We start from the raw sequence: 26092 nt of genomic DNA on the forward strand, positions 1-26092 counted from the left end.
GGAGGGGCAGAAAAGACCTGAAGACGGGCACAGCTGGAGAGACACTTCTCAGCATCAGCAGCTCCGGTCATGTTCAACTACCTGGCAGTAGAGGTGAGGCCCCAGCTCCACCGCAGCTATGGGGGCCAGCAAGGGGTGTCTGGGCCACTGAAGAGCCGCCTGGAGCAGCTGAAGAAGCCGTGGTGGAGGGAGCCCAGCCCGCTGGTGCTGCAGCACAGCGAGACAGCCCGGCTGGCCATCGACGCCTTCCTGGAGCAGGGGGAGCGCGGGTACCTGAGCGCCATCGCCGAGGAGCGGGAGCTGCCCTTCCTCTCCGCCCTGGACATGGAGTACATCAGCCAGCAGAGGAACCAAAGCCTTCCAGATCCCCATGCAATGAAAGACAAGGATGCCGACCCTGGCGATGCGGACGCTGGGGACGGGTTCTCCCTCAACTCCGAACTGACGTCGGGCACCTACTTCCCGCTCATGTCTGACGTGCACCCCCCAGAGCTGGAGCTGGGGTGGCCAGGGACACCACTGCTCACGGTGTCTGGCCAGACTCAAGCCACTGTGGTTTTCCAAAGAAACAAAACTAACAGCATTAAGGATTTGGTCCGGTCTCTGATCAGCCGGGCACGGACGGTATGTACAGAGCTGTGTCCCTCGAGTGGGGCCCTGTGCCACAGCACCCGGCTGTGGGGGCTGCTCCCACACCTGTGCACCACATGCTCCGTGCTGTCGCTGCTCTCTGCGTGTCTGGCGTGGTGTGATTGCTTTGTCTGCAGCAGATCTGTAACTGTTCCTGCTCCTTTCCTTTCCCGTAATTTCTTTCTGCCTGGGATTTCACGTCATCCAGGCAGTGCCCTTGGAGGCACTCTGTGTCCATGGCTGTGGGGATGCAGAGCCTGGAGCGAGTGCAGGGCCTGCAGAGCTCACATTTGGCTGTCCCAGCCAGTCCTGCTCCCTCAGCCAGGGAGTTTGCACGGCCAGGGCTCTTCTCCAGCCCTGGACATCATGTTAAGCAGGACAAGAGGACTCACCACTGGTGAGTTTCTGTGGGAGAATCACAGAATGGTTTGGGTTGGAAGGAACCTTTCAGACCATCCCATTCTACCCCCTGCCATGGGCAGGGACACCTTCCACTAGCCCAGGTTGCTCCAAGCCCTGTCCAACCTGGCCTTGGACACTTCCAGGGATGGGGCAGCCACAGCTTCTCTGGGCAACCTGTGCCAGGGCCTCCCCACATGTGACCTGAGTAAATTTGTGGGACTGAAAATCCCTGCCTGTAGTTTGAAGTAGGTTAGAATCCTGTCTCCTAGGCTTGATGTCTGTGCCTCTCTGAGGATGAGTAAGATCAACCCGTTTTGCCCCATTTCACAGTTTCTGTTGTGTTATTACAACCTTCAGATGTCATAAAAACTGGATGACTACAGTACCTGCCTACTAAGCACAATCCTGGCATGAATTTACTCTGCTACTTCTTGCTTCTTTTTGCTGTGCTACTCTACTCTGTATGAAAGCAGCAACTCAGAAAACTGTACCACAGAGACATTTGCAGCTTTTATTGTCTTTGTCCTCTTTATGGCTCTTTCCAGCTGTTCCACATTAGTTTTCTTCCGTAGTATTTGTGTTGAGATATTGAGGAAATATTTCGAGCAAAGTTCACTTTAACCAGTCATCTTCTAGGCGACTTCTCTTATCACTCCAGTAGTTTCCTATTTAACTTCTCAGTCACTCCTTATATTCATAGTGCAATATCAGGAGATAAGGAATTGTCCTGCCTGGACCTGGGCTGTGCTGAGAACGTGAGCTGTTTGCAGCTCAGGTGTGATCTGTCACCATCAGCAGAGCTGAGCAAAGGAATTCATGTGTTCCCAGCAGCTCAGATTGCTGCAGCATCAGAACATCCTCAAAGAACCACATATGGAGGACGTTTGGGCGTGAGACGAGGTGAATGGGGATCTTTTTTGCCCAAAAGACTGTTGTGCCACGTGAGCTGCTGCTCAGTTGTAAGCAGCCCTTGCTTAATGCCTGAACTTCTGTTGCACCTTACAGGAAAATACAGGAAGTTTTGGTCCAGGAAGTAAGTGACAAAAAGCTTTGTTTGTCCTTGCAGGCAGCTGATTTATGGTAGCTTAAATGATCTGAAAAGTTCTGTGACACTGACCCCAGCCTTGTCAGCAGCGGGGATTAAGGCACAGTCATGGCAGAGTGCACTGAGTAAATGACTACCAAGAAACGTCCTCCTGTCACTCAGCACGTGTCCCACATCTCCCATGGTATTATGATCCTTTGAGCCACAGGAAAAACATCTTGCTGCTTTCTCAGTTCACAGGAACTCGCCTGTTGCTGCGGGCAGGTTGCCCAGGCAGCGGGTGCTTTATTGTACTCCCACTACATTTTGAGCTTTTTGCTTTCTTTGCTTCACTTGACAAAGCCCCAACAATCTTCAGCCCTTCGTGTCCAAGCTGGGGATTTCACACGATGTTTTTGACTGTTGTGTGAAACAGGAGAATGAGTTTTTAACCATCTTATTGGTTTATTGCTGGTTTTCTACTGGCTTCTGGGTTAGCAGCTCTGGCCAGTGCTTCCTATGATTAACTCCATGATTGATGGCGGTTCCAGCTCATTCACAACCCCAGTTACACATATTTAAGTACTTACTGAGTCATTTTGCTCATCAAACCATGCAAAAGGATGTTACTTATGTGTGTTTTAATGACAAAAGAGCAACCAAAGGTAAAAACATCCTTTGCTTGAAATGCCAGTAGGAACCATGTGGAGAATCACCTGCTGTTCACTTTTCAGCTGCTGTTTCTCCATTTCCAGTATTTTTTCCACTAGACTTCTAGCTCTTGTCATAGATCCCTTTTTCAGAGTGTTTTTCCTCCCCGAGGACACAGTGCTGGTGGGAAGTGGGAATGCTGTGGAGATCCCCAATGGCTTTTCCGGGTCCTGCAGACAGAAGGGTGTGTGTCTGGAAATGCTGTTTGGTGCTTCCCCGGTACAGTCACACAGAACAACATCAGCTGACATCTTTTGCAACAGCACATTTGTACAGACAAATCAGCGAAAAGAGCATTTGTTTCCTTGGTACCTTTTGCTGGTGCAGTTGGTCTTTTGACTTGGCTGTGTTTAACCAGCTCTCTTTGAAGGCGGATGTTCGGATTTGAGCTTTTCTCTTTGCAAACTTAAGAAGATGCAGTGCAGCCACACCTTTGCTTCATTTGATAATCCTATTTCAACTTTACTCTAGTTGGATGAGCTCCAATCTGGTGTGAACTGTCCATGCTGCTTCTTTCACCCCTCTTGGACAACTCTGACTCTGGCTGTGCACCCAGGTCTCTGTGGGGTGGCAGAAGGGTCCCTGATGGTGCCCAGGGAAGCAACGTGTCGCTTCAAATGGCACCACTGCAGTAATGACCCAAACCACAGGGCTATTGGCAAATACCTGTAAAACCAGCTGTGCTGGTTACAAACCAGACAGATGGCAAACCCCAGTGGGGTGCTGGTAAGTGCTGTAATTCCCAAAGTGATGACTCCAGTAATTGCTGAATTGTGAGTTTCCAGAAGTGGGGTTGGAAATGTCATGGTTTAGCCCTACAATGGCCAGGTGTGAATTTTCTAGAGCCTGTGGGGCAGCTGTGTCTCTGCAATGTCCTGCCATGGGCTTGGAGGCTGTGATCAGCATGGTGAGGAGCAGGGATGCTCTGAGCCAGCCCAGCCTTGCAGTTCCCACCACTGAAACTGAGGGGCTGGAGGCACTGACATGTTGTTTAAGTTTTTAAGGCCTGATTGACTTGAATGCTCAAAGCTTTAAACATGAGTTGTGTTGTCCGGAGCCTGAATTGCAGATGATACCTGGATATCCAACTCCCACTGCTTTGAAGAGCTGTTGGGAATTGTCTTTGAGGATTTAGACCTCACTTTTGTGACCACATGTTCTTAGGAGGCTTCAAGGGAAAAACTTCCAGGGTCTTCTTCCCCCAAAAACCTCTTGGCTTTGGGGTTGAGCTGATGTTGCTGTAAGAGCTGCCTGCTGCCAGGAGGACATGCTGATCTGAGTGCCCTTATGGATACCCACAGTTAGAATGAGCAGCCCCACACAGGCACCTGCATCTCCCCCCTGCAGGGAGGGCACAGCCCCCCTCTGTCCCCACTGCACAGGGCAGTGACACAGGGCTCTGACCCTCCTGCCTGGCACTGGCTCTGCCCGGGTCCCTGCTGGGGAGGGGGGTGCGAGCAGAGCTACAGCCTGTGCCACCTGCTGATGCCAGGGGAAGCCCTGCTTTGGGAGGCATGAGTGTGACTCTCAGGGCTCCACCCCGCTTGCACAAGCCGGCCCGGGGCTCTCGCTGAGGCCGCAGCCCAGCCGAGGCTGCAGGAGGTGCAGGGCTGCACCCAGCCCGGGCACTGGGGCACAGCTGACCCTGTGCCACATGTGCTGCTGCCTGCTCAGCCCCATCCCTCTCACTGCGGCCTGGCAGGGCCAGTTTTGGGCAAGCACCAGCCCTGCACTGTGCCAGCCAGCCCTGCCAAAGCCTGCGAGCACTGGTAGGGAAAAGCAAGATGGTGTGGACCTTCTGTGCATCCCCAGTGCAGGCACTGCCTCTGGGCAGGGGGGATCTGGGGGCAAAGGAGCATTTGTCTCCCTTGACTCGATCATGTTGACTTCCCAGGCAGAGTTTAGATTGTCCCCAGGGCCAAGCCTGCCTCAAACCTGAGCTTGAGGTGAGCTGGAGTATCGTGAGGCAAAGCACGGCTGAGAGGGACTTGCCTGAGGCCTTACACAAGGTTTGGGCTATAGTTTTTTTCTTGGTGCTTCATCATCAAAGGATGTGTGACCCATCAAAGTCATTTGGCTAAATTGCTCTTGGCCTTTGGCTGCAGGACAGTGTGGAGAGATGTGGTGGGGTCCTGTTTGGTGTGGGGTCCTGTTTGGTGTGGGTCTCAGCAGTACCTAGTGCTGAGAGCCCAGCAGCAACATTAATTTGGGAAGTTGAAGATGCTGCTCACTGCTTGCAGAGCTCTTGCAGGGCTGACTCTCCTGTCCATGCCAGGTGGGCACGTTTCAGGAGAGGAGAAGAGTTTGCCAGAGCCTTGTAAGGTTTCTGAGAACACAACACTGACAGGGGCAACAAAAGAGGTGCCCTTCAGAGTCAGGCTGTGTCTCGCAGGGCCAGGGTGAGAGGGCGGAGATGTGGTTTGGGCTTGGACAGCAGGAGTGATTTTTAGCTCTTGACAGCTGCCTTGTGTCCTCTGTGGGTGCCTGGGATTGCACCACCTCTGGGAAGGTTCTTCCCCAATCCCTGCTGTGGTGGGCTGAGCCTGGGGTCTTCTGCGAGATGTTGAGGAGCAATCACAGTCGAGCATCATCACAGAGGTGGGTTTTGGGGACAAAACAGACAGAGCCGTGAAATCTTGTCCATGTGCAAAAGGGCTAAATCCCCAAGGGAGCAGGAAGCAACCTTCTGGCATTGCTGCCCTCTCTGGCTCTGGTGCAGAGGGTGTGTGCAGGCTGAGAGGAGCCAGCTTCCCAAGCAGAAGTCTGAGATAGAGAGCACAGGGAAGCCCATGGATCCCCCCTCTGCCCATGGCAGCTGCCTGCACTCATCACCGAGGCCATGAGTGTGAGCCTGGAAAGAGTTTATTAATGAAAACAGAGCAGAAGAGCTACTGGGCAGTGGGCACTCCAGGGCCAGCGTGGGAGTCTGGAGCACAAATCCAAGGACAGCGATACTTGGAGCTCATCTGCTCTTTCCTGAAGCAATTCCAGATCAGAGCCCTGCCATGAAAGCCATTTCCCCTGTTCCTATTTAAATCTTGAACCACTGCACATGTAAAAGCTGACCTCACTGCCACCCTCTGCATTTAGCTCTCGGTTTGAGGAGGAGCAGCAGCAGAGCAGCAGTGGCAGAGGAGGAGCTGCACGGTGTGATTTGGGCTGTGGAGAGTTGCATTTGCAGCCGTGCTCTAACCCAGGCAGGGGAGGGTTGGCAAACAGGCTCCCTCCTCCTCACGGGGAGCACGGTGAGCAGCAGGACAGACTCTCATGCATCTCGTGTGCCAGTTGTGGTGCAGGGTATGAACACTGAGTAGCAGGACAGGCTGGTGGAGCTTCACTCCCAGATCACTGCTTATTTGGGCATCTTCTGCTGGGTGCAGACACTCCCATCAGGGTTATGCACCCACCTTACGAGCACCAGTGACCTTATTCACTATTATGATATGGTAGAGGCTGGAACTAAAGTATTTGGGCAGTAGTTCTATTACTTTTTAATCTTTGAAACAAAGCTGCCCTGCTGGTAAATCCTTCACTATCTTCCTCCATCCCACAGTGTGTTCCCATCTTCCATGAGTTCTCAGTGTTAACTGCTGATGGTTCAAGGTCTGAGTCACTGGGTTGCTCTGCACCCTGAGGTGCAGTGACAAATCATCCTGCTCAGCAAGAGCTCTCCTGCCTGTTCCTTCCTTCTCCGAAGTGCCCTCCTGATTCCCATCACTGGCAGTGACAGCCAACAGGTGGATCCCAACAGTCACTTCCTCATCCAAATAATGGCCCCCCATGTTGCCTGCTGGCAGCTTCACTCTGTGAGGAACAGAGGAACAGCCTCTTCAGGCTATTCCTATATGGTTGATTTCCCAACCATTGGGAACCAACCATTGTTCTTGTTGCAGGTCATACTGTACTTTGAATTTTCTAGTTCTGGGTCAACTTACTTGTAGTAGCTTCTTGTCATGACCTACCTTCTATTTTCTGTATTTTCCTTCCAGTTTTTGAAGAATTCACGTGGCCATGGTGGTCCCTTTCTATCTCCACAGTGGAATGGGTGCCCATGGCCGCCTTCTTCTACCTCATTCTCTAAAGAACTGGCAGTTCTCTTTAAAATTCTTTTCCTTTTTAAAACACCTCCTTGGAGACTTTACTTGCAAGTCTTTGGTTTATTTTTATTTCTATTTTTTGATAGTCTTAGTATTATTCCTTCTTCCTCCTGGCAGGTTTCATACCCATCACTTGCATCCTGGGCTGTGTGTGTGAAGGAGTTCTGCCAGCCAGGAACGGGAAGGAATCCTTTCCACACACATTTTTCTCTGATTTTGTCCTGGCACCCCTGGGATGTAACATGGACATACTCAGGATACCTTCTCCCTTACCTGGCAGTGTGTCCTTCCTGAAAAAAATGGTACTTTTTCATATGAATCTGCCGTTCACGTGGAGTCACTCTTGCTGATTGAATGATGATTTGGCTCAGTCTCTGCTCTTGTTTATATGCTTTTTTCCTGGCACATTTCCTTAAGACAACACATACTTATTGCACCACTGACATTGAGAGTTTACCCTTTCAGCCATTCCTTTCTGTGAATGACAGATGAGATGGGAGGTACCTGGGTGGGGATTGTCTTCATAGTTATTAAAATTTTATTTTGGCTGCCGTGGTGGGGTGAGGGCTGTTAAAGACAAGGATCCAGAAGCCCCTCCACCCAGGCGGCCACAGACACTCAGTAACTCAGGAGGTTTGAGTGCTTAGCTTGTAGTTTAAGCACAATTCACTTGGGCATGAGATTTCAACAGTCTCTTGTGTTTTTTCCCCCCCCCCAACTCTTTTCTCCTGGCCAGGTGATAGCAATTGTGATGGATCTGTTTACAGACATGGAGATTCTGTGTGACCTTCTGGAGGCCTCGAGCAGACGGCACGTCCCCGTTTACCTGATCCTGGATGAAGAGTACTTGAAGCATTTTGTGGAGATGTGCAATAAAATGGCTCTTACTCAGGACAGCTTCCCAGTAAGTTTTCAGTCACACTCAGGATATGATAAACAGGTCTTGGAACTGATAAAAACCACGTACCCTCTGTTCTGTTCCCTCTGCCTAGTCCCTAGGACTTCTCCCTTCTCCCTGGAACCTCTCCCTTCTCTCACTGTCCCAGGCTAAGGGACCACAGTTGTTTGGTCTTGGAGATCAAGATCTGTCTGAATGCACAGGGGAAGATGTGGAGGAGCCTCTGAGTCCCATATCTTGATGTTCTGTGGTCCTCATTTCAGTCTGACACGCAGGGAACGTGAACCTGAGGCCAGTGAGATGCAGTGAGTTACTGAACACTTTGCTGGGCTGGTGCAGAGGCAGAGGGAGACCAGGAAACTCAGTTCATGTGCACCTGTATCACCTGGACAAGGGGGAAGGTGATACAGCCCCTGCTGTGGGACATAGAATTGCAAGACTTAAATTTCTCTCAGTTCAGATCCCTGAGCTCAGTTTAGATTCCAGGCAGAGCTGCTGCAGGGCAGTAGCTGGGAGGGGAAGGGGAACAATGAGTCCCCTCAGATGTCCTGCTGCAAACCCCACCACTTCCTTTTGCTGCACCCACAGGTTAAAAATCTCATGCTAACATCTGCTTCTAGGCTTTGGGATTCAGTTGTGGGTCCATGAGGGATTTGTGAAATGCCCAGTTCCTGCTCAGTGGAGGCCCATCACCAAAGGTTTGGGTGATAAAACAGTACAAATTAATGTGGCAGTGCCACAAGCTCTCTTGGGAACTTGCAGCCTCAGAGATGCACCCCAGTATCCTGCTGCTCCCCATTTCTGGCTACCAGCTATCAATGGAAATTCAGTTGGAATTCCACATTCAATTTCCACATCAAATGGAAAATCAACGGAAAACAATTTTTTGTTGTCATTTGTTAGTCCTGCAAGGCCAGCAGTGCTGGCTGTTCTCCTTCCGTGGGTGCACAGGATTCCCTGGAACCCTGATTCTCCTCCAGCCATCAGTTTCATAGGTTTTCCCTAAGAACAGGCCAGGAAAAATGCAAAAATAGTGTTTCACAGCATTCAAAATAGATGCAGTAAAAAATGTCTTAATTTTCCCTCGTTTTTAACCTGCCTACACAAGGGTTAATTTTAAAGGTTAATTTAGAGAGGCTTCTTTAGAGAAACACTTTGTGCTCTGGTCTAGTTGACAAGACTGGATTGGTCAAAGGTTGGACTCGATGACATTGAATGTCTCTTCCAGCCCCAATGGTTCTGTGATCCTGTGATCCTGTGATCCTTCCCCCGTGCTGGAGAAGCTCTGTCCTTTCTTACTTCTCACAAGCCAGACTCATTTCATGCCTCTTGAGATGGCAGCTGTTAGGGAAAACTGCTTCATGCTGGAGCATGTTTGCTGTCAAAAATAGCCTTCTCACTGAAGTCACCTGGTGGATCCAGATGAATTCCATCTCTCCAAGATTTTTTTTATTGCTTCTTATCCAAGATGTGGCCGTTTTTTTTAATTAAAATTAGAATGTGTTTATATCCATGGAGATGCCTACATCTCTTTGTTAGGCCTGATGTCATGTCTTGTGCTTCAATGGGTAATTAACTCACCTCTCCATTCTGTGACTCATCAGCAGCTCTCCATCTGAAGTGCTTCTTGCACTGATGCACCTCAAGCAGCCCATTACCAACCATACAGGCTGGATACTCACATTTGAGTGGAATGAGGGTACATGTTTTATTCCTGCCTCTGAGTTGTGACAGGATGTGGTGGTAAATCTCCATTTGGAATAATTGGTGACAATTTGGGGTTTGATGGGGAATTTGGGGTAATTGCCCCTCCAGCATCTTACTTCTGAGAACAATATGTGAGCCTGCTGGTGGCAAATCCTGGTGCTGAGGAGTGTTGGCAGCGGTGACAGCAGAAGACTCAATCTGGAGTTATTTCAAATATCCATCTGCTGATCCTGCAACTGCTGCCTGGATGGAGCAAGAGTGGTACCTGGCAGTCTGGCTTTCCTGCAAGACTGCAGGATTCTCATCTTGTTGGATGATTCAGGGCCTGGATTGCCAAGAGGAAGGAGAGGATGGAAAAAATTAACCAAATATCAGCAACTCACCCAGCCTTGGAAAGGACAAAGGGAGTGAAGAAATACTGTGGTGACAAATTTATGGGATATCCCTTATCTGAATTTCCCCAGAGACAGGAAGAGGAAGCTCCTCCCAGTGAGAACTAGTATTGCTAAAACCTTGGCATTGGAAAACAAAAATCCCTCTGTTGACTGGCCACCTCCCCAGGCATGCAGAGTATCTTGGTCTGTATCAACAACTTGTGGTGTCATTTCAGAGGATTACAGGCTAATGCAAGCTGGCAGGAACCCTGGGGTGTCATCAAGCCCAACCTGCCACTCAGAGCAGCATCACCTGTGAGGTCAGGGCCTTACCTGGCCCAGTCTTGCAAATCTCCAAGCGTGGGGACTGCACGGCCTCTGTGGGTAACTTGTTCCAATGCCCAGCTGTCCTTGCAGGGAGAAGGTTTCTCCCTTCTCACAGGGGACAGAGGAGGACACGCTCTGGGACACAAGAAGGCAACAAGTGAGAGCCACTGTGCAAAGATTGTGAAGCTTCAGCTCTGTCCCTGCTAAAAGTTTCCATGAACTCAAGAGAAGGCTGGACCAGTACTTGGTGGGGTTCCCACTGAGACTAACCCCAAGAGGATCAGGAAATCCCCTGAGCAGAAAAGAGGGTCAGCAGCAGTATTAGGGGCAGCAGCAATATTAGGGGCAGCATCATAAATGATTGCCCTCTTCCTGCTCTTCCCAGCTGCCATTGCCCACCACCAAAGAGAGCCTGTAGGGTTGGATGGACCCTGGTGGGAGCAGATTTGCTGCTGTTGTGCAGCCCTGGAGGAAATGGTGCTCCTGGGTGGGCTGGGAGACTCTCCCTGCAACGTGAGAACCAAGCCTGTCCCACCCTGCTGCCATGGGCTCCCTGCGGGTGTTTCCAGGAAGGAATCCCCCTTCCTGCCTGCAGGGGCTCTGATGGAACAGGGAAGCCATCAGGAGTGGAGTCACCTGCCGCAGGTGGCTGGGATCCATCAGGAATGGAGTCACCTGCCTCCTCCTCCTCACCCCCGAGGCACGACTTCCGCGCCGTGAGGACCTGGACCGGGTGAGCCGGTCCTGGCTCTGTACAGGAGTCCTGGGAAGCCCACACAGGCTCAGCCTGCGAGGAGGAGGAGGGGGTGAAGGGGGCACAGGGATGCTCAGGGGCAGCCCTGGACGGGTGGCAGGGCCATGGGACTGTGCCCTGCAGAGAACGTCTGCAGGCAAATCCCAGCTGGTGGTGCTGGTGTTTTCCTGCAGCACTGCCAGAGGGAGGGCTGTGCCTGCTCAGGGATCTGCTGGGTGGCAGAGGGGAGGCTGCCACCTCCCCCTGAGCACCCACCTGGGCAGTGCCCACCTCTGCCAGGGGGGCAGGTTGTCCCTGGCATCACGTGTGGCCCAAACCAGCTGCTGTGGGGCTTTGTCCTGAGTGGGGCTGATGCTTGGCAGGGATGAGCTGCCCACAGAGGGATCTGCCAGACACAGCTGGTGGCAGCTTGTGACAGCTCCTGCTGTGCCAGAGGTGCTGCAGCTGGCAGGGGAGCTGGCCTGGGGGGCAGGAAGGGATAGCCTGGAGGGCAGGAAGAAATGACCTGGACAGCATGAAGGAATGACCTGGAGGGCAGGAAGAGATGGCCCAAAGGGCAGGAAGGGATGACCTGGCAGCCCTGTGTAGGTGCAGCCTTAGGGATGTTTATTTTCATGCAAGATGTTTTGTTTGGCACTATATCACACAGACCAGGCCAGTAACTGTTTCCAGCCACTGTTCTGCTCTTCTGCCTTCCCTAGTTGAGGTGCAAATAATTTCTATTACTTCTATTTGGTTTTACAGGCCAAAGTTGTATCAGACAAGTTGTTGCAGTTTTAAAGCAGAGGAGGATCAGGTCTGTTTCACTTGAGTACAGCAGCTGAAAATGTTATTATAATTTTTAAATATGTTGATAAAAGGTAATTCTTACAATGTAGACATTTCTCTCTGTAAATCTTTTTTTACTGAATAATGTTTTGGTTTTAAGAAGCCTGTCACTGCATAAAATCAGAACATTTGATTGATTAGAAACTGGCTGGTTGTTATGGGTACCAAAATTTAGTTCCAATGCAGAGCCATCAGCTCTGGCAAGTTGAATATTATTAATAATCTGGAAGAAATTGGATAGTTTTACATACTTCAGAATGGGTCTGTAGGCTCACAGGATTCTCCGAGTTTTTTTCAAGCTAGAATTTGCACCTGAGTGCAACTTGTTAATATCTGCTGGTATTTTTATCTTAGAGAAGCAGACAGTGTGACAAAATATTTGGTATGCAGAAGCCAAGAAATACTTGATGCCTTGCTGGGCTCTACCTCTGGGAGCAGAGCACAGGCTTGTGGGAGTCCAGCAGTGATGCCTGAGGAACACCTCCCTTTAGTTCAGTCCCTTTACCAACTCTGCTTGCTCTGCTTTCAGAACATGCGCATAAGATGCCTGAGTGGAGACACCTACTACAGCAAAGCAGGCAAGAAATTTGCAGGCCAGGTTCTGGAGAAGTTTGTCCTGGTTGATTGTGACCAAGTTCTTGCTGGTACATACAGGTAAGAAAATACAGCAGCAGCTGTGGCAAAGACTGGTGACACTGAGGAAATATTTGTTACAGAAATACTGAATATTGTAAGGTAGTGCTGTGGGTTGGTCCAACAGCTGCCCTGCATTCACCCCAGTCAGTGCTTCCACAGCTTTCCAAGCCTTTATCTCACCCACCCTCCCTGCCCTTTTCTTATCTGAAGTGAAGACCTGGGACTTTTCAGTCTCTCCTTATACAGTGGCTGCTGCATCCCTCAGCCTTTTTAATTCTGTTTCTCTGCACCCCCTCTGACCTCACCACATCCTTCCTGAGATGCAGAGACCAGAACTGCCTGTGGCCTCCCCTGACACGCTGCACCAAGGTGTTGGAGAGGGGCAAAAGATGCCCAGACTCTGGTTTGTTATGGTGGCCTTTGCTGCCAGGGTCCAACACTCCCTGCATGTTTTAGCTGCTTTTGCACACTGAGCTGATGTCAGAGAACTGAGGATGACTCTGAGCTCCTTCCTGAGCTGTTCCAGGTTCAGCATCATACAGGCCTGATACAGAACATTTTTCTCTATGGATACACCACATTTTCCTACACTGAAGTTCATCAGCCACACTTCTGGCTTTTGTCCACTTGCTCAGTTCTGTGAGGACCTTCTGGATTTCCTCACATTCAGTGAGGTATCCAACCACCTGAAGGAACCGAGGATCCTCTGCCAACCTGGGAATTTCACTGCACCCCTCGATGCCTGAGGGCACCCACAGGATGCAAACCAGTCCCAGCACCAGTCTCAGGTCTTGCTGCTGACTCTTATCCAGGCTGGAAAGCGACAGCACACCCTGCCCTTTTCATCCTGTGCTTTCACCAGCTCTTGGTCCAGAACAAGACCTTTCCTCCATGCCCGGGGCAACTTCATTTCCTAATAGACTTTGGTGTAGAACCTTGCCAAAGGCTGTTTGAAAACCCAAAAACATGTAGTTGACTGGCCCCTTTATCCATGAGCTCACTGGCTCCCTCCCCAAACTCCAGCAGGTGGGTGAGGCAGGACTTGCCTTTGCAGTATCCCTGTTGTCCTTTTCCAAGAGGCTGTGCTTCCCCATGCCATCAGCACCATCAGCAGTCTCGTTCTTCACAGAACACTCTGTTATGCCCCAGGGTGGAGGGCAGCTCCAAGGGCCTCAAGATTATATCCAGACCCTTCTCTGCAGGTGGGATCTTATTGGAAACCTCCCAGCCCTCAGCTAAGAGCCTTTCCAGTGGTGCTGGTACACGGGAGTGAAACACGTCTCGGTGTCACCAGCACTAGCAATGGATGCAGGAAGTCCATTGAGGTTTTTAGTTATGGCCTGGACATCAAGAAATGCTCCTCTTGACCCACAGGTCTCACATGGGGCCTCCAATTCCTTGTCTGCCAGTGCAGCATTTGTGAACAACCTGCCAGCCATCGTCATCCTGGGGAATCTTGCTCTGCTCCTTTTCAGCTCCCTTTGACCGATTGCTGCATTTTTACATTTCTGAAATGGAATCCCCATGTGCTGCAGTTATTTAGATTGCTCCCTGCCACTAGAGAGTTAAAACTGTGTTGTGATCGTTCTTACAAACGGGCTCTTCCACTTCTACCCCTGGAACTGCGTCCTGTGCATCATTCCAGACCACATCCTGAATTGCATCTTTTCTTGTGGGTCAGACAATTTAGACTAGTTAATTTTGGCATGTAATCGTTTATTGCTTCCAAGAAGTTTTTCTCCATGGTTCATCCCAGTGAAGCATTAACCTGTATGTGTATGAGTGGATGAATCTCCACTGTTACTGTCTGTCCTAATTTTGCAACCTCTGTGATCTCAACACTCTTCACCATCACAGTTCTGATCAGAGGGTCAGGACTACTGTTCTTGTACTATATTTTTATTACTAGACTCTGAGTTTTCCACCTACAGGTCTTTCCCACAGTATTTTCACACTGTTTCACATCATATTATCCATCACTAACACTGCAGCTCCCCAGGACAGATTGCTCTGATATTTCTGTGATTTTGATGCCCTGGCAGTACTTTATTCCCTTTCCACCAGGTCTCCTTGAACACTGCTGTCCCTCTCCCTTTCTTTCTCTTTCCATCTCCCTGTGAGCACATGCTGGACCCTCGGGCCACCAGTGTCCTCCTCAGTGCTGTAGCTTCCAAGCTGCACCTTCTCCTCTGGTGCTGACTGCATCACCTCCGAGAGTGGAGCTCTCACCTCATCAAACGCTGGCAAAATGATTGAAAAATGGAAGTAAAAGTACCTGGTTGAAGCTGGTTTCGTTGATTCTGTACATAAACAACATGGAGAGCAATGTCTGGTGGCATTTTGACCATCCTAAGATGTCTAAGAGCAATAGAGTTGAATCGCTGCCTGGAAAGACAGGATCCTAGAATCACGGAATTATTTTGGTTGGAAAAGCCCTCTAAGATCCTCGAGCCCAACTGTTCCCCCAGCACTAAACCATGTCCCCAAGTGCCACATCCACACAGCTTTTAAATCCCTCTGTCCATCTCCACTGGCTGCAGGGGCAGGGATTAGGTGACTGAGCCCACTCCTTTGGAGTAGCTGTGTCAGCTGGGTTGAACAGCTCAGCTGGAGGAGCAGCTCATTTCCCTGTGGCCCAGAGTCAGAGTAGTGCTTAAAATACCACTTCAATTCCCTGGGTCTGTCCCTTCCTGTGCTGTTCTGGGGCAGGGACTGGGGGCTGCCATGAGCTCTCTTTCTACAGATCTCTGCAGAGCTGAAAATTCTGGAATTCTGGAAGACAATATTTCAGTTGAATACAGTCTGATATCTGATTCTCTGCTGTCCCAGTAAGCACAGGATGTTTTGGACTAAAATAAACAGTCTCTTCTTGAGGAATTTGTTCAACAGTGGTCAGAAACACTTCCACAGGAGAAAATCAGGAACTCTGCTCCTGGGAATGCTGCAGCCTGTATAGGAGATATTTAGATTACTGCTCCTGCAGATGGGAAAGCTAATTTCAAAGGATGAGAATAGTTATTGAGTAAAGCCAAAGATCCAGGATGGACCCAGGGGTGTGTCTCAGGATGGCACAGGAGGGAGGGTAAGAGTGTTCTTACCCAAGAGGAGGTTTTACAGTTCCACAGTGCTGTGTGCAAGGATCAGAGGTTTCAGAAGCTCCAGGGTTTTATGCTGTATGTGCTTCTGTATGTTCAGTTTGCCATTGGAGACTTTCCCACCATGTCTGGCCTCCACAATCCCCTCTGGCCACGGGTTATGCAGTTTAATTTATGTTTAAGAAGGGATCTGTGGTGTTTACATTAGACCTGCTGCTAGATAATTCTCTTTGATGTCCCCAGATTCCTGTGCGAAATCACTGTTTTCTATTTACTTTCTTGACTGCATCCATGATTTTTTCCTCCTTCATTATAATGCCTCAAGTGAACCATTCCTTCTCCAGCTGCTGTCCTTGATATCCTAGGTTGTTCAGTCATTTCATGTGTCCAGAATTTGAATTTTTTGGCATTTAATTGTCCATCATTTTGTCACATGTTCCCCCATTACTATAAGATCCTCTTGCAGCTTCTGATTATCCAGTTTTCTTTTGACCACCCACAATAATTTTGTCATGAGCTCTGACAGGGACAGTTTTTTTCAGGACTTTTCTGATTATGTTGGACAGCAGCAGTCCCAGCACAAAACTTGAGGGTTTCCAGTGGGTAAATTAAAACTATTGATAGCATTTGCATCTTTAATCAACTTTCACTTCTCAAGAAGACTGTCCTGTGTACCCCCCGATCACTTAATTTTTCCAAAACCAAAAACGATCTTTGCTGAATGACCACGTCAGAATCTCTTTGAAAGTTCAGGTTTGACACATCAAGCAGAGCACACACACCCCTGTGCTTGCTGCCTCCTTTAAAGATCTGCAAGAGGCTTTTGAGGCATGGCTCCCTTCCACAAAAACATGCTGAGTCTTCAGTGGTATGATTATAGTTATTTATGCATCTAATCATTTTACTCTCTATTTGCTTCTACCAGTTTGTTCAGTATGGAAATAGGACTGGCTGGTTTGTAGTTTTCCAGGAGCTCTTTAAAAGGTTCACATTTATTGCTTTCCATCCCTCTGCTGCTAAGTTCAATTTTAAATGATAGGTTATTCCCTGGTTAATCATTGGAAAATCGCTGACTTTCAGTTTTTGAAGGCTGTTTGCTGTAATATTTTTGGTTAATGCACCTTTTAAGTATGGTGAGTTTTTGGATGGCTTAAAATGTCTTTATTTTGATAGGTACATTTTCCCTGAGACTCTAATATAGCATCTTTGAACAATCTTCGTGCTGCCTCAAGCATTTAACCTTCTTGATTACTCTTTAAAATTTCTTTTAAATAGCATTCATCACTTTCTCTTTGAAGTTAAGTATTACTGTTGTGGATTATTTTGGTCCTGCAAGAGTATTTGATATGGGTAAGTCATGGTTATTTTTTGCTGAGTGGCCTTACCAAAGAAACCCTCTGAACTGCTTATGCTGTTTCTTCTTTTGTTGCTTTTCTGGTTAGTTTCTCAAAAAAGTGGTCATTTACAGTGTCTAAAATGCAGTTTTGGTAACTCTCCTCGCAGTGGGCCCCATTCAACCTGGCAGAATCTCCCTTTATTCCTCTGCTTTCTGCCTTCTCAGTCTCCCAGCACTTCCTCAACGTGGCATATTTACCATCAGCACTCTGCTTGGAAAGTTCCCAGTATAGCCCTGATATTATATTTTTCCTATTTGGGAGTGGAATTTTAATCCAACAGGAGTATATTTCATTTGTTGATATATCATTTACCTTATTTGACCTTTTTTTTTTCTAATGTATTGGGCCACTGCCCAGCAACATAACCTCGACTTGTCCCTTCTGTACAATTTCTACCTTTGCAGTTCTACTGTTCCTTGATTTTCTTTGTCCCAGTAAGTTCCTGAGGTGCCTCCTGTGTCAGAATCATCATTTCAGCTCAGGTATTTCACATCATCTCTCTGTTCCTTTATCTCATAAAATTCATGTGTGTGTCAATGTTTGGATCTGCTCTGGTTTTTCACCACTTTTCTAAACACAGATGTAATTGTTCAGATGTTCTAATAGATACTAATGTCTTATCCAAGTGTCACTGATTTCCACCCTGTCCTTGTGTCAAATACAGTTTTCTTGCTTTTATTCCTGAGGTGAAGTGGGTGATCCCAAACTGTGTGGCCTTCTACACATCCAGCTATGCTTCAGGTTCTAATTTCAAGCCCTAATTTCTGCCCTATATTGTGCAGCAGCCAGGTTGCAGTTAGGTTAAGATGAAATCCAGCTTTCTTCATAGAGTCACTATGTTCCTACAGTTTTCCATTTCCTTGTGATTCTACCACCCTTTCCCTAACATAATTTCCATACCCATATCCTGAAATGCTCTTTTACTTCTCTGTCCCATTCTAAGCGTGGAAGAGGGAGCATTTTATAAGGCTGCCAATAAAATACTGATTTTTTTTTGAGCTTCCTACTTCGTATTTTACCCCCGAGACTCATCATATCTTTTTATTTTAATGGGACCTGTACAGGCATTGACCAGTGGCCTCTCTGCAGAGCTCCATAACTTAGATCCAGATGTCTCTAATATCCTTCATCCCAGAGAGCCGCTCACTCCTCGTTCCTTGCTGAGCACTCACTCCCAGGGGACACATCCATTCACAAGGACACCCACATGTGGTGCCTTCCATGTGGCTTGGGTTGTACAGCCTGGGCACAGACACCCCCTGACCCTCAGCTGTCTCTTCCACAGACTCAACATCTCCTGTTTCTCAGAGGATTCCAGTCCAGTGAGTGTCCTGTAGGCCACAGTGTGGCTCAAGCACTCCCAGGATATTTGGGTTTGCTCTCCCTCTGTCACACTACAGATGTGTGTTTTCCTTAAGACACACTCCAACCCCCAGAGCTGCTGCCTACTTGTTCTCCAACCTGATTGTGACTGCCTGGAATGTATTTTCCTTTAATATTTTCCCACTGAACTGCATCCATTTCTTCAGAACCCTTTTCAGACTCCTCTCTGTGCAGTCCCTCTCCCCTGGACATGATTTGTGAATTTATTGAGTGTACACTCTCCCATTATTTAGGCTGCTCATGAAGCACCAGAGCCAAACTGGAAGATCCCTCTAGACCTCCCATGTGTCCTTCTACACTGACAGTGAATCCACACGTCCAGGCTCTCTGCATCCTCTCTTGCAGAGGGGTATTTTCCTACTCTGTCCTTGACTATTTATGTATTCAGTAATTGTCTGTTAATTCATCACCTGTAAGAGGAGACCCTTTTCTCCTCAAATACATGCTCAAATCACACCTGAAATCCAGTTTTAGTCTCTAATTACATCTGTAGCCATCAGAGTCTGTCTTCTACAAGCCCTATATGTAGTAATTTACACATGCAGCAAGAGTGGGAGATACATTGTCATTCCCATTTTGAACTGTTGTTCTCTATGCTGACATTTTCCTTGATAGTTTTGTAAAAACCCTTCTTATTTTCCAAAATACCCTTGGCAAGCTGAATGAAGGGCAGATGCTGATCTCTTCTCTCCAGTGACCAGCAATAGGACTTGAGGGAAGGGCTGGAGCTGTGTCAGGGCAGGGTCAGGTTGGATCTCAGGGAAAGGTCCTTCCCCCAGAGGGTGGTTGGCACTGACCAGGCTCCCCAGGGCACTGGGCACAGCCCCAAGGCTGCCAGAGCTCCAGGAGGGTTTGGACAATGCTCTGAGGGACAGGGTGGGATTGTTGGGGTGTCTGTGCAGGGCCAGGGTTGGACTGGATGATCCTTGTGGGTCCCTTCCAGATCAGGATAGTCTGTGATTCTCATTCTTTAATTAATTCTGATATATTACTGCCTGTTGGTAGGGATGAAGCATATTTTTGCAGGGTTTTCTAAATATGGGAACCAAGCTCATGGCTCTTATTAAACAGCTGTAGGCAAATTAGTTTAGCCCCCTTGACTCTTACATGTTTATTGATTAAATGTTTCCCTGTGTTTTCCATCTTTAACATTATATTTCCTCTAAATGAAGGAAAAAACTTAGATTGAGGTATTTGGGCAAAGCAATAATCTAAAATCCTAATTGTTATTCTATATCTAGCTATTTAGGGTTATTCTGGGCACCAGAAGCAATAGTGTGTTTCTTTGAGCACTGATTGGGTAGCAGAGTGAAGGATATGGAGACATTTACTGGTGCAGCAGGTGAGAGGAGTCCAAGGGCAAACAGGGGCTAGAGCTAAACAGGATCTTGAACAGGAAAAGTAGAGCAAACATTTGCCAGAGTAAGACTAGAAAAAAGAGCTGGTATTGTCAGCCTGAAAGGGCTGTTTGAGTTGCCTTGGAGGAGATTTGATTTCTCAGCTCACAATGACAGATGGTCATGGTTTCGGTGTGTCCTGCCATGGGCACAGAGAGGAAGGACCTCAGTGTTTGCCACAGTGAAAGACTCAAAGTTTGAGGTTGAAGCCGACACAGCAGCTAAGACTGAAAAATGAGAGGCGAAAGTTTACAGGATTACAAAAGCTCTGCACGTGACTTCAGACGAAATAAAATTACAGTACAGAAGTGTTTGGCAATAGGCACAGCTACATGGGTTTGAAGCTGGAGGAGGCTTGGAATTTCTTTCAAAGCAAGGTGCTCATACTCCCAGGTATTCAAGGCCCAGGCAGGAGGAAAGACCTTGGAAGAGCAAGTTCCAGATTTAACTTGAGCAGTCCCCTCAAGAGAGAAATGATAATTAAGCAGGAAGTGAGTGTGTAAGGAGTAAGGGAGGCACAGTGTGTCAGCAGGGGAACCCAATGCAGTGAACACTGCCAGGAGATAAGGTCTTGCTGGGCACACCAAAGCAGGGAGGAGCAAGTCCTCAGGTGTATAAATAAAAAGTGAATCCAGCAGAAAGGGACAAGGCTTGCTACTGGAAGGGGGAATAACAACTAAGAGGTAGCTGAAATGGGTGTCCCTGTTAGCTGAATACATTGCAGTGCTTTGGATCAAAATGAAAATGAAAAGCAAGGAGTGGAAATGATTTCAAGTGTGTTGGAAGCAGCTGAAAGGCCTTGCTGCAATAAAGGCAGGTTGTTGTGACCTTATCAAAGAAAATGTCACTTGAAATGAAAGGCCTAGTAATGAGTGTTATGTGGTACCTACTTTTAGCCACGAGTAAAACCAAAACAAAGAAGTTTGCATTGGCATATGGAAAGAAAAGAGTGTCTTTGACAGCCCAAGTGACAGAAGAGCAATAAAAGTGGATTTGAGAAGCTGCTGAAAGAAGCGAAAAACCTTCTGCTGAAAATTGGTATCTTGTATGTTGGGAAGAGCTGAGGCAGAGAGGCTGAGTGTGGAGATGTGGAGTCACCTGCACAGAGCTGGGGAAAGGCCCCCGTGACCCCAGAGCAGAGCAGGGAGGGCACACAGGGGGCTAATCCGGGGGTTGAAAATGCTGCTGAGATGGAGGATCCCGCGCCTGCTCCTGCCACTCCTGCCCGGCCCCTGCCAGAGCCCCGGGCAGGGGGTGCTGCGAGGACAGGCAGGTGCCCCCCCTCCCGGAGGTGATGCTGCACCTCCATCTCCCGGCCAAGGGCTGAGCTGCACCGGCTCCTGGACTGCCTGGAAGCAGGTCAGGGAAGGGATCCTGTCCTACAGCCACGCTCTCCCAGACTCCTTCGTGCTCCAGGGTGATCCAGAACTGGATATGGGCTCTGTGTGCAGCAGTTTGTTGTGGGAAAAAATAATGTCAGGAAAATCCTAACAGTGTTAGAAGGTCACATGAACTTTCAGCACCCGTGGTGACACGCAGGGAGGAGCTCCACAGCCCACCTGTGTGTTGTGTTGTGCAAGGAATTACAGAGTCGTAGAATCCCAGAATGGTTTGGGTTGGAAGGGACCTTACAACTCCCCTGCCATGGGCAGGGACACCTTCCACTAGACCAGGTTGCTCAGGGCCCCATCCAGTCTGGCCTTGGAAGAACCTCTCCTTGTCTGCATTGAATTTGTAACCTGTTTGCTTCATCCAATGCCTCATTTTTATACCAGAAGAAATCAAGGATGCTCATTCCTTGGCTATTTCCTCTATGCCATCCATGGAAAAAAAGACCTTTATCAGTTTGTAGCCATGGGAATAGCTGTGATGGGCAAGGCACACATCTGACCATGGAAACCATGGCAAGGGGCAGGGCTGTGCCACCAGGGGACTTGGATGATTCCTTCCAGGTCCTATCCTGACTCAGAGTGGGATCAGCATGGGAATCTGGGAGAAGGAATGCTCGGACTGGGCAAGGAGCCATAAGAGGCATCGGTGGCAGGGACAGTCAAAATGCCAGGGGAATGCCCTCCCCTCACAGGAGGAAGGACAGCTCCCATGGATGAGGGGAGATGGATGGGTGCACTGGGACGGGGGGCAGTGCTTGGGTCAGAGGGGCTGGGAGAGGACAGGAGGTAGAAATCACTGTCCAGGGAGGCAAAGAGAACCTAAGCAAGAGCTGTTGTTTGCCTCTGCTAAGGTGAGGCCAGAGGCCATGGTGGGCAGGGAGCTCATGGGATGTACCTGCTAGAACACGAGTCTGAGACCTCCTGGCCAGAACAAGGAGGGCAAACAGGACCACTTGCCCAGCTGTTTCCAGGTGTGCTGGCAGCAGCAGTGTCAGACTGGGCACACAGGTGGCAGGCAGGATCCTCCCCCTGGATAACCAGGGTCCTCCCCCAGTTCGGGAGCCAATGCTCACAGTGAGGGGTGCAAGGCAGACTCTCATGTGCAGCAGGGGAAGAGCTGTGAGCAACGTGGCCACCAGCACCCCTGGGAGCCAGGCAGTGCCCTGAGACAGACGCCTTTGACAGTGTCAGCCCATGAAATCTCCCCTGTCTGGACTGCTGGATTTCTTCAAAGAACTCTCAAGGCTTTGTGAGAGATAACATTCCTCTGCCAAAGCTGCCTTTCCCACCATCTCGTATTTCCTATCTGGCCATTAATTGTATTCTTTAGAAGAGTCTCTACTAATTTGTGTACCTACACAACTTCTATCTATCTAATTTGTGCTGTGCAGTTTGAGACGTAATGGTCTGGAACATTAGAAACATTTTATCACATTAACAGCCTCCCACTCTCCTGATAACCAGAGCCCTTTCAAGTGGGAGATGGCACATCCTGGTTGGTACCTGAGCTGTCTCATCCTGTGGCACTCCCGGGGCTGACATTCCCTGGTCCTGCCCAGTTGATGCTCTCTGCTCTGTTGATGTTTTCTCATCTCTTCTACAGAGATTTCCACAGGAGACTGATCCTCCCTTATGCCCTGTATAAAGGGGGGCTCAGGGCAGGGATCATCCCAAGCCCCTGCACAATAAACAGGCATGCAGAGGAATTCTCTGAGCACTCCTGGTGCCCCACAGACCAAGTGCCCCACAGAGAGCTGAATATTATTTCTTTCACCCTTTGCAATGTGTGATCCAACCTTTTTTAAAGTTAGGTTTTCTGGACTTAAGAGCTTCTCCTCTGTCATTTAGTCATCCCAGTTTCTGGTTTGGTTTTTTTTCTCTCATATCTTCGTGAAGGTTTGAAGCATTTGCTTTGAGCCTCCAGTATGGTATTTCTGAGTAGTCTCTTTCATTGATTCTTCATTCTTAACTAATTTACCTGGTTTGCTATTGTGCAGTAGAGTATTGATTTTTTTTCATTCTGTGTTGCTCTTTGGGGTGTGTCTGCTGAGTGTAAACACACCAAACACCAGTAGGACCCATAACAACTGCACAGTGCTCAGGGACAGGCCACAGCTGTGTTTTACTAGAAGTTCCCAAGTAGCTGTCTTGTGAGGTAAACATTGATGAGGTCCCAAAACACAGTGCCAGTATCTTGTCCTGAAATGACACATTTACTTGACAATAATTTCCCATTACAACTGCTGTCCCGGAGTTTCTCTCGTTTCATCCTGCTCTTTAGAGTCAGTGTCTCACTTCAGCAGCTGATAACACAGCCCTAAGCTTGTATTGCCATCTCTGAAGGTTCTGGTTTATTTGACACATTAAACATGCTGATCTGGTTTGACTATAGCAAGGACAAAAATAAAAAAGAAGCAGATGGTGACTGGGATGACCAGGAGCCTGAGGAGCCTGCTCTGTAAGAGGAGCTTCCCTGTTTAACCCAGGAAAATGAAGATTAGGGGGAGACTTGTGGTTATGATCTGTAGCTATATGGGAGAAGAACTATTCAGGTTTTGGCACAAACAACAGGTAGGATTTAACAGACAAGGAAAATATGAAGAGTGGCAATTAATAGAGTTTTTCCCCATCTGGGGCAAAAACTGATTGGTTTTAAGGTGGAATAGGAAAAGGTCCCAGAAAAGATTGCAAAACACTGTACTGTGAGGGCAGGGACTGCCCTTGGTGAGCAAACATCTAAGACCATGCATCTGGGAATCTCACAAATTTGTGGAAAACATCATCAGCCTTCCTGTCCTGAGCTATTCCTGTGGGCTCTGGAGACCTCTGCTCCTCCATTCCTTACCTCCTGTCTGCCTAAGCAGCTCCTTCAAGCCCATCATGTGTTGCAGGTGTCAGGACATGAGAATGTAGCTCCTTCCAAGGCGAGAAGGGACCCCCAAGCTGAAATGAAATGACAATTTTGGGGTTGCTCTTCCGTAATCATGAGAAGGGCACATTCATCTCCACGAGCGATCTCAGACCTGCAGACTTAGAGGAAGTTCTGAAGACGCAAATTGGGGAGCAGTCCATCCCTGGAATGTTAAAATCCACGCTGGGTATCTTGGCACTCTGTGAACTGAAGTTCCATGTGTTTTGTTTCTTTTCCCGCAGTTTCACCTGGCTTTGCAGCCAGGTCCACACCGGCCTGGTGACCCACTTCCGTGGCCAAATTGTTGCCGAGTTTGACAAGGAATTCCGGTACTTGTATGCAGAGTCCAGAGCAGTGACCAGCTTCTGTGTGCCGGATCCTGGGACGTGCCTCTCTTCTTGGAATACCTCAAAAGTTGACAACTGCCTTTTAAAACCCCCTCAGGGGAATGACGCTGAGACCCTGAGCCCCTCCAGCAGCCTTTCCAACGTGAGCATCAGGAGCATAAAAGTGTCTCCCTTTATGAAAAACTCCAGCTGCAGTGCACAGCAGGAAAAGCAAGACTCCAGCTCTGATTCTGGCAATAAAAAGGGGAAGGAAGACACATCCCTGAAGCCCACTAGGCAGCAAGAAGAACCACCAGACTCAGCGACCAGTCCTCCAAATAAACCCCCCTTGTTTCCCAAACCAAACCCCATGACAGCAAGGACATTCCTACAGCCAGAGCCCTCCCCTGCCCCGAGCTCCAATAAACCTGGTTATCAAGGGGACTCCAAGGCCAACAGCAGCCACTGCTCCCCTCCGAGGCCGGAGCAGCCGCTGCAATCCCTGTCGGAGGGTGCTGGGAGACGCGGGACCAGCCTGAAGCAGAGGGGGCCTGCGGGCACCCCCAGGGAGCTGCCAGCTGAGAATGATGTGTTTTATGGGGTGGAAAAGAGACAGAGCCCCGGACATGGGAAATTTGACCTGTTCTCCCCATACAACCAGCTCCGACGGGATAAAAAGCCTGCGGTGCCTTGCTATGACAAGTTCCCGGAGGACGTGCTGATGGAAAAGAACAGCGCGTACGGGGCGGAGAAGAGAATGACTCTGGGGCACAGCAAGCTGGACCTGATCACCAAGTACAACAAGCTAAAATCCAAACACATACACAGCCGCTTCGAACTCTGACCTGGGCCTCCAGGGGGCCTCGGCTCTGGTTTTCCAGTGCTTGCTTTTCCTTGGGGCTTGGAATCAAAATATGGGTGGCAAATCAGTGTTGTTGCTGTGAAAAGGCGCCTGTTTAATCTGTGCAGATGACTGATTCAGGTGAGATTAGCAACTACAGTTCAAATTTCCAATGGCATAATCGTGGCAGGAGAGGGAAAAGCACATAAACATAATCCACTCTCTCTTAACCCCTTTGGGAAAGAGCCGTTTCCCTACAAACTTGGAGCAAAACCGTTGTACAGCTGGAAACTCTTTGGCCGCTGAGGTCTGCGGGGTGAGCCTGGGTTCTCTCTGTGCTGAGCAACTCTTCTCCCTGCCTGGTGCAAATCAGATGCCCAAAGTGAGGGGGATGATAAAATAAAGGAGCTGTTCTGTTGGAAAGAGCCATGTTGGGTCCTGGTTGGGGGGTGAGCACTGAGCTGTGCAGGGAGGGGACAGGGACACGTCTTGGCATGTGGTTGGCATCTGCCCGTGGCTGACAGTGGCATGGAAAAGGTGTCAGCACATAGATGGGCTCTGCTCCTGGGTCAACCTGAACACCAGTGGCAGCTGACACAGGGTGCCCCTGTACACGAGAGAGGCACCGGGTGGCCTTGTGTGCACTCAGGTGACACATCTGCTGTCACACGCCCACGGCTCCTGCTGGGACAGGGACACTGTGCCAGCACCTGGGGAGCACCTGGGCGTGGGCTGGGGCTGCACATGAGGGAGTGGCCATGGAAGTGGGGACAGGGACAGCCACGGCACACCTGGCACAGGGACAGCGATGGCACACCTGGCACAGGGACAAGGACAGCGATGGCACACCTGGCACAGGGACAGGGACAGCCATGGCACACCTGGCACAGGGACAGCGATGCCGTACCCGGGCCCGTGTCCGTGGGGACACACGGGCGGGCTCGGCCCGAGGTGGGATCGGGG

General features: G+C 49.2%; 1 protein-coding gene across 1 annotated transcript; it reads left to right on the plus strand.

Moving 5' to 3' along the window:
• Window positions 1–34: 34 nt before the first annotated feature.
• Window positions 35–25535, plus strand: FAM83C (family with sequence similarity 83 member C). The gene is made up of 4 exons (XM_027708500.1): window positions 35–624; window positions 7601–7768; window positions 12282–12406; window positions 24205–25535. Exons 1-4 carry the CDS (start codon window positions 70–72, stop codon window positions 25130–25132), a joined length of 1776 nt encoding a protein of 591 aa, XP_027564301.1. The 5' UTR covers window positions 35–69; the 3' UTR covers window positions 25133–25535.
• Window positions 25536–26092: the final 557 nt, after the last annotated feature.

Source organism: Neopelma chrysocephalum, unplaced genomic scaffold (assembly GCF_003984885.1).
Source record: "Neopelma chrysocephalum unplaced genomic scaffold, ASM398488v2 Primary Assembly neopelma1_96250, whole genome shotgun sequence".
NCBI lineage: Eukaryota > Metazoa > Chordata > Aves > Passeriformes > Pipridae > Neopelma > Neopelma chrysocephalum.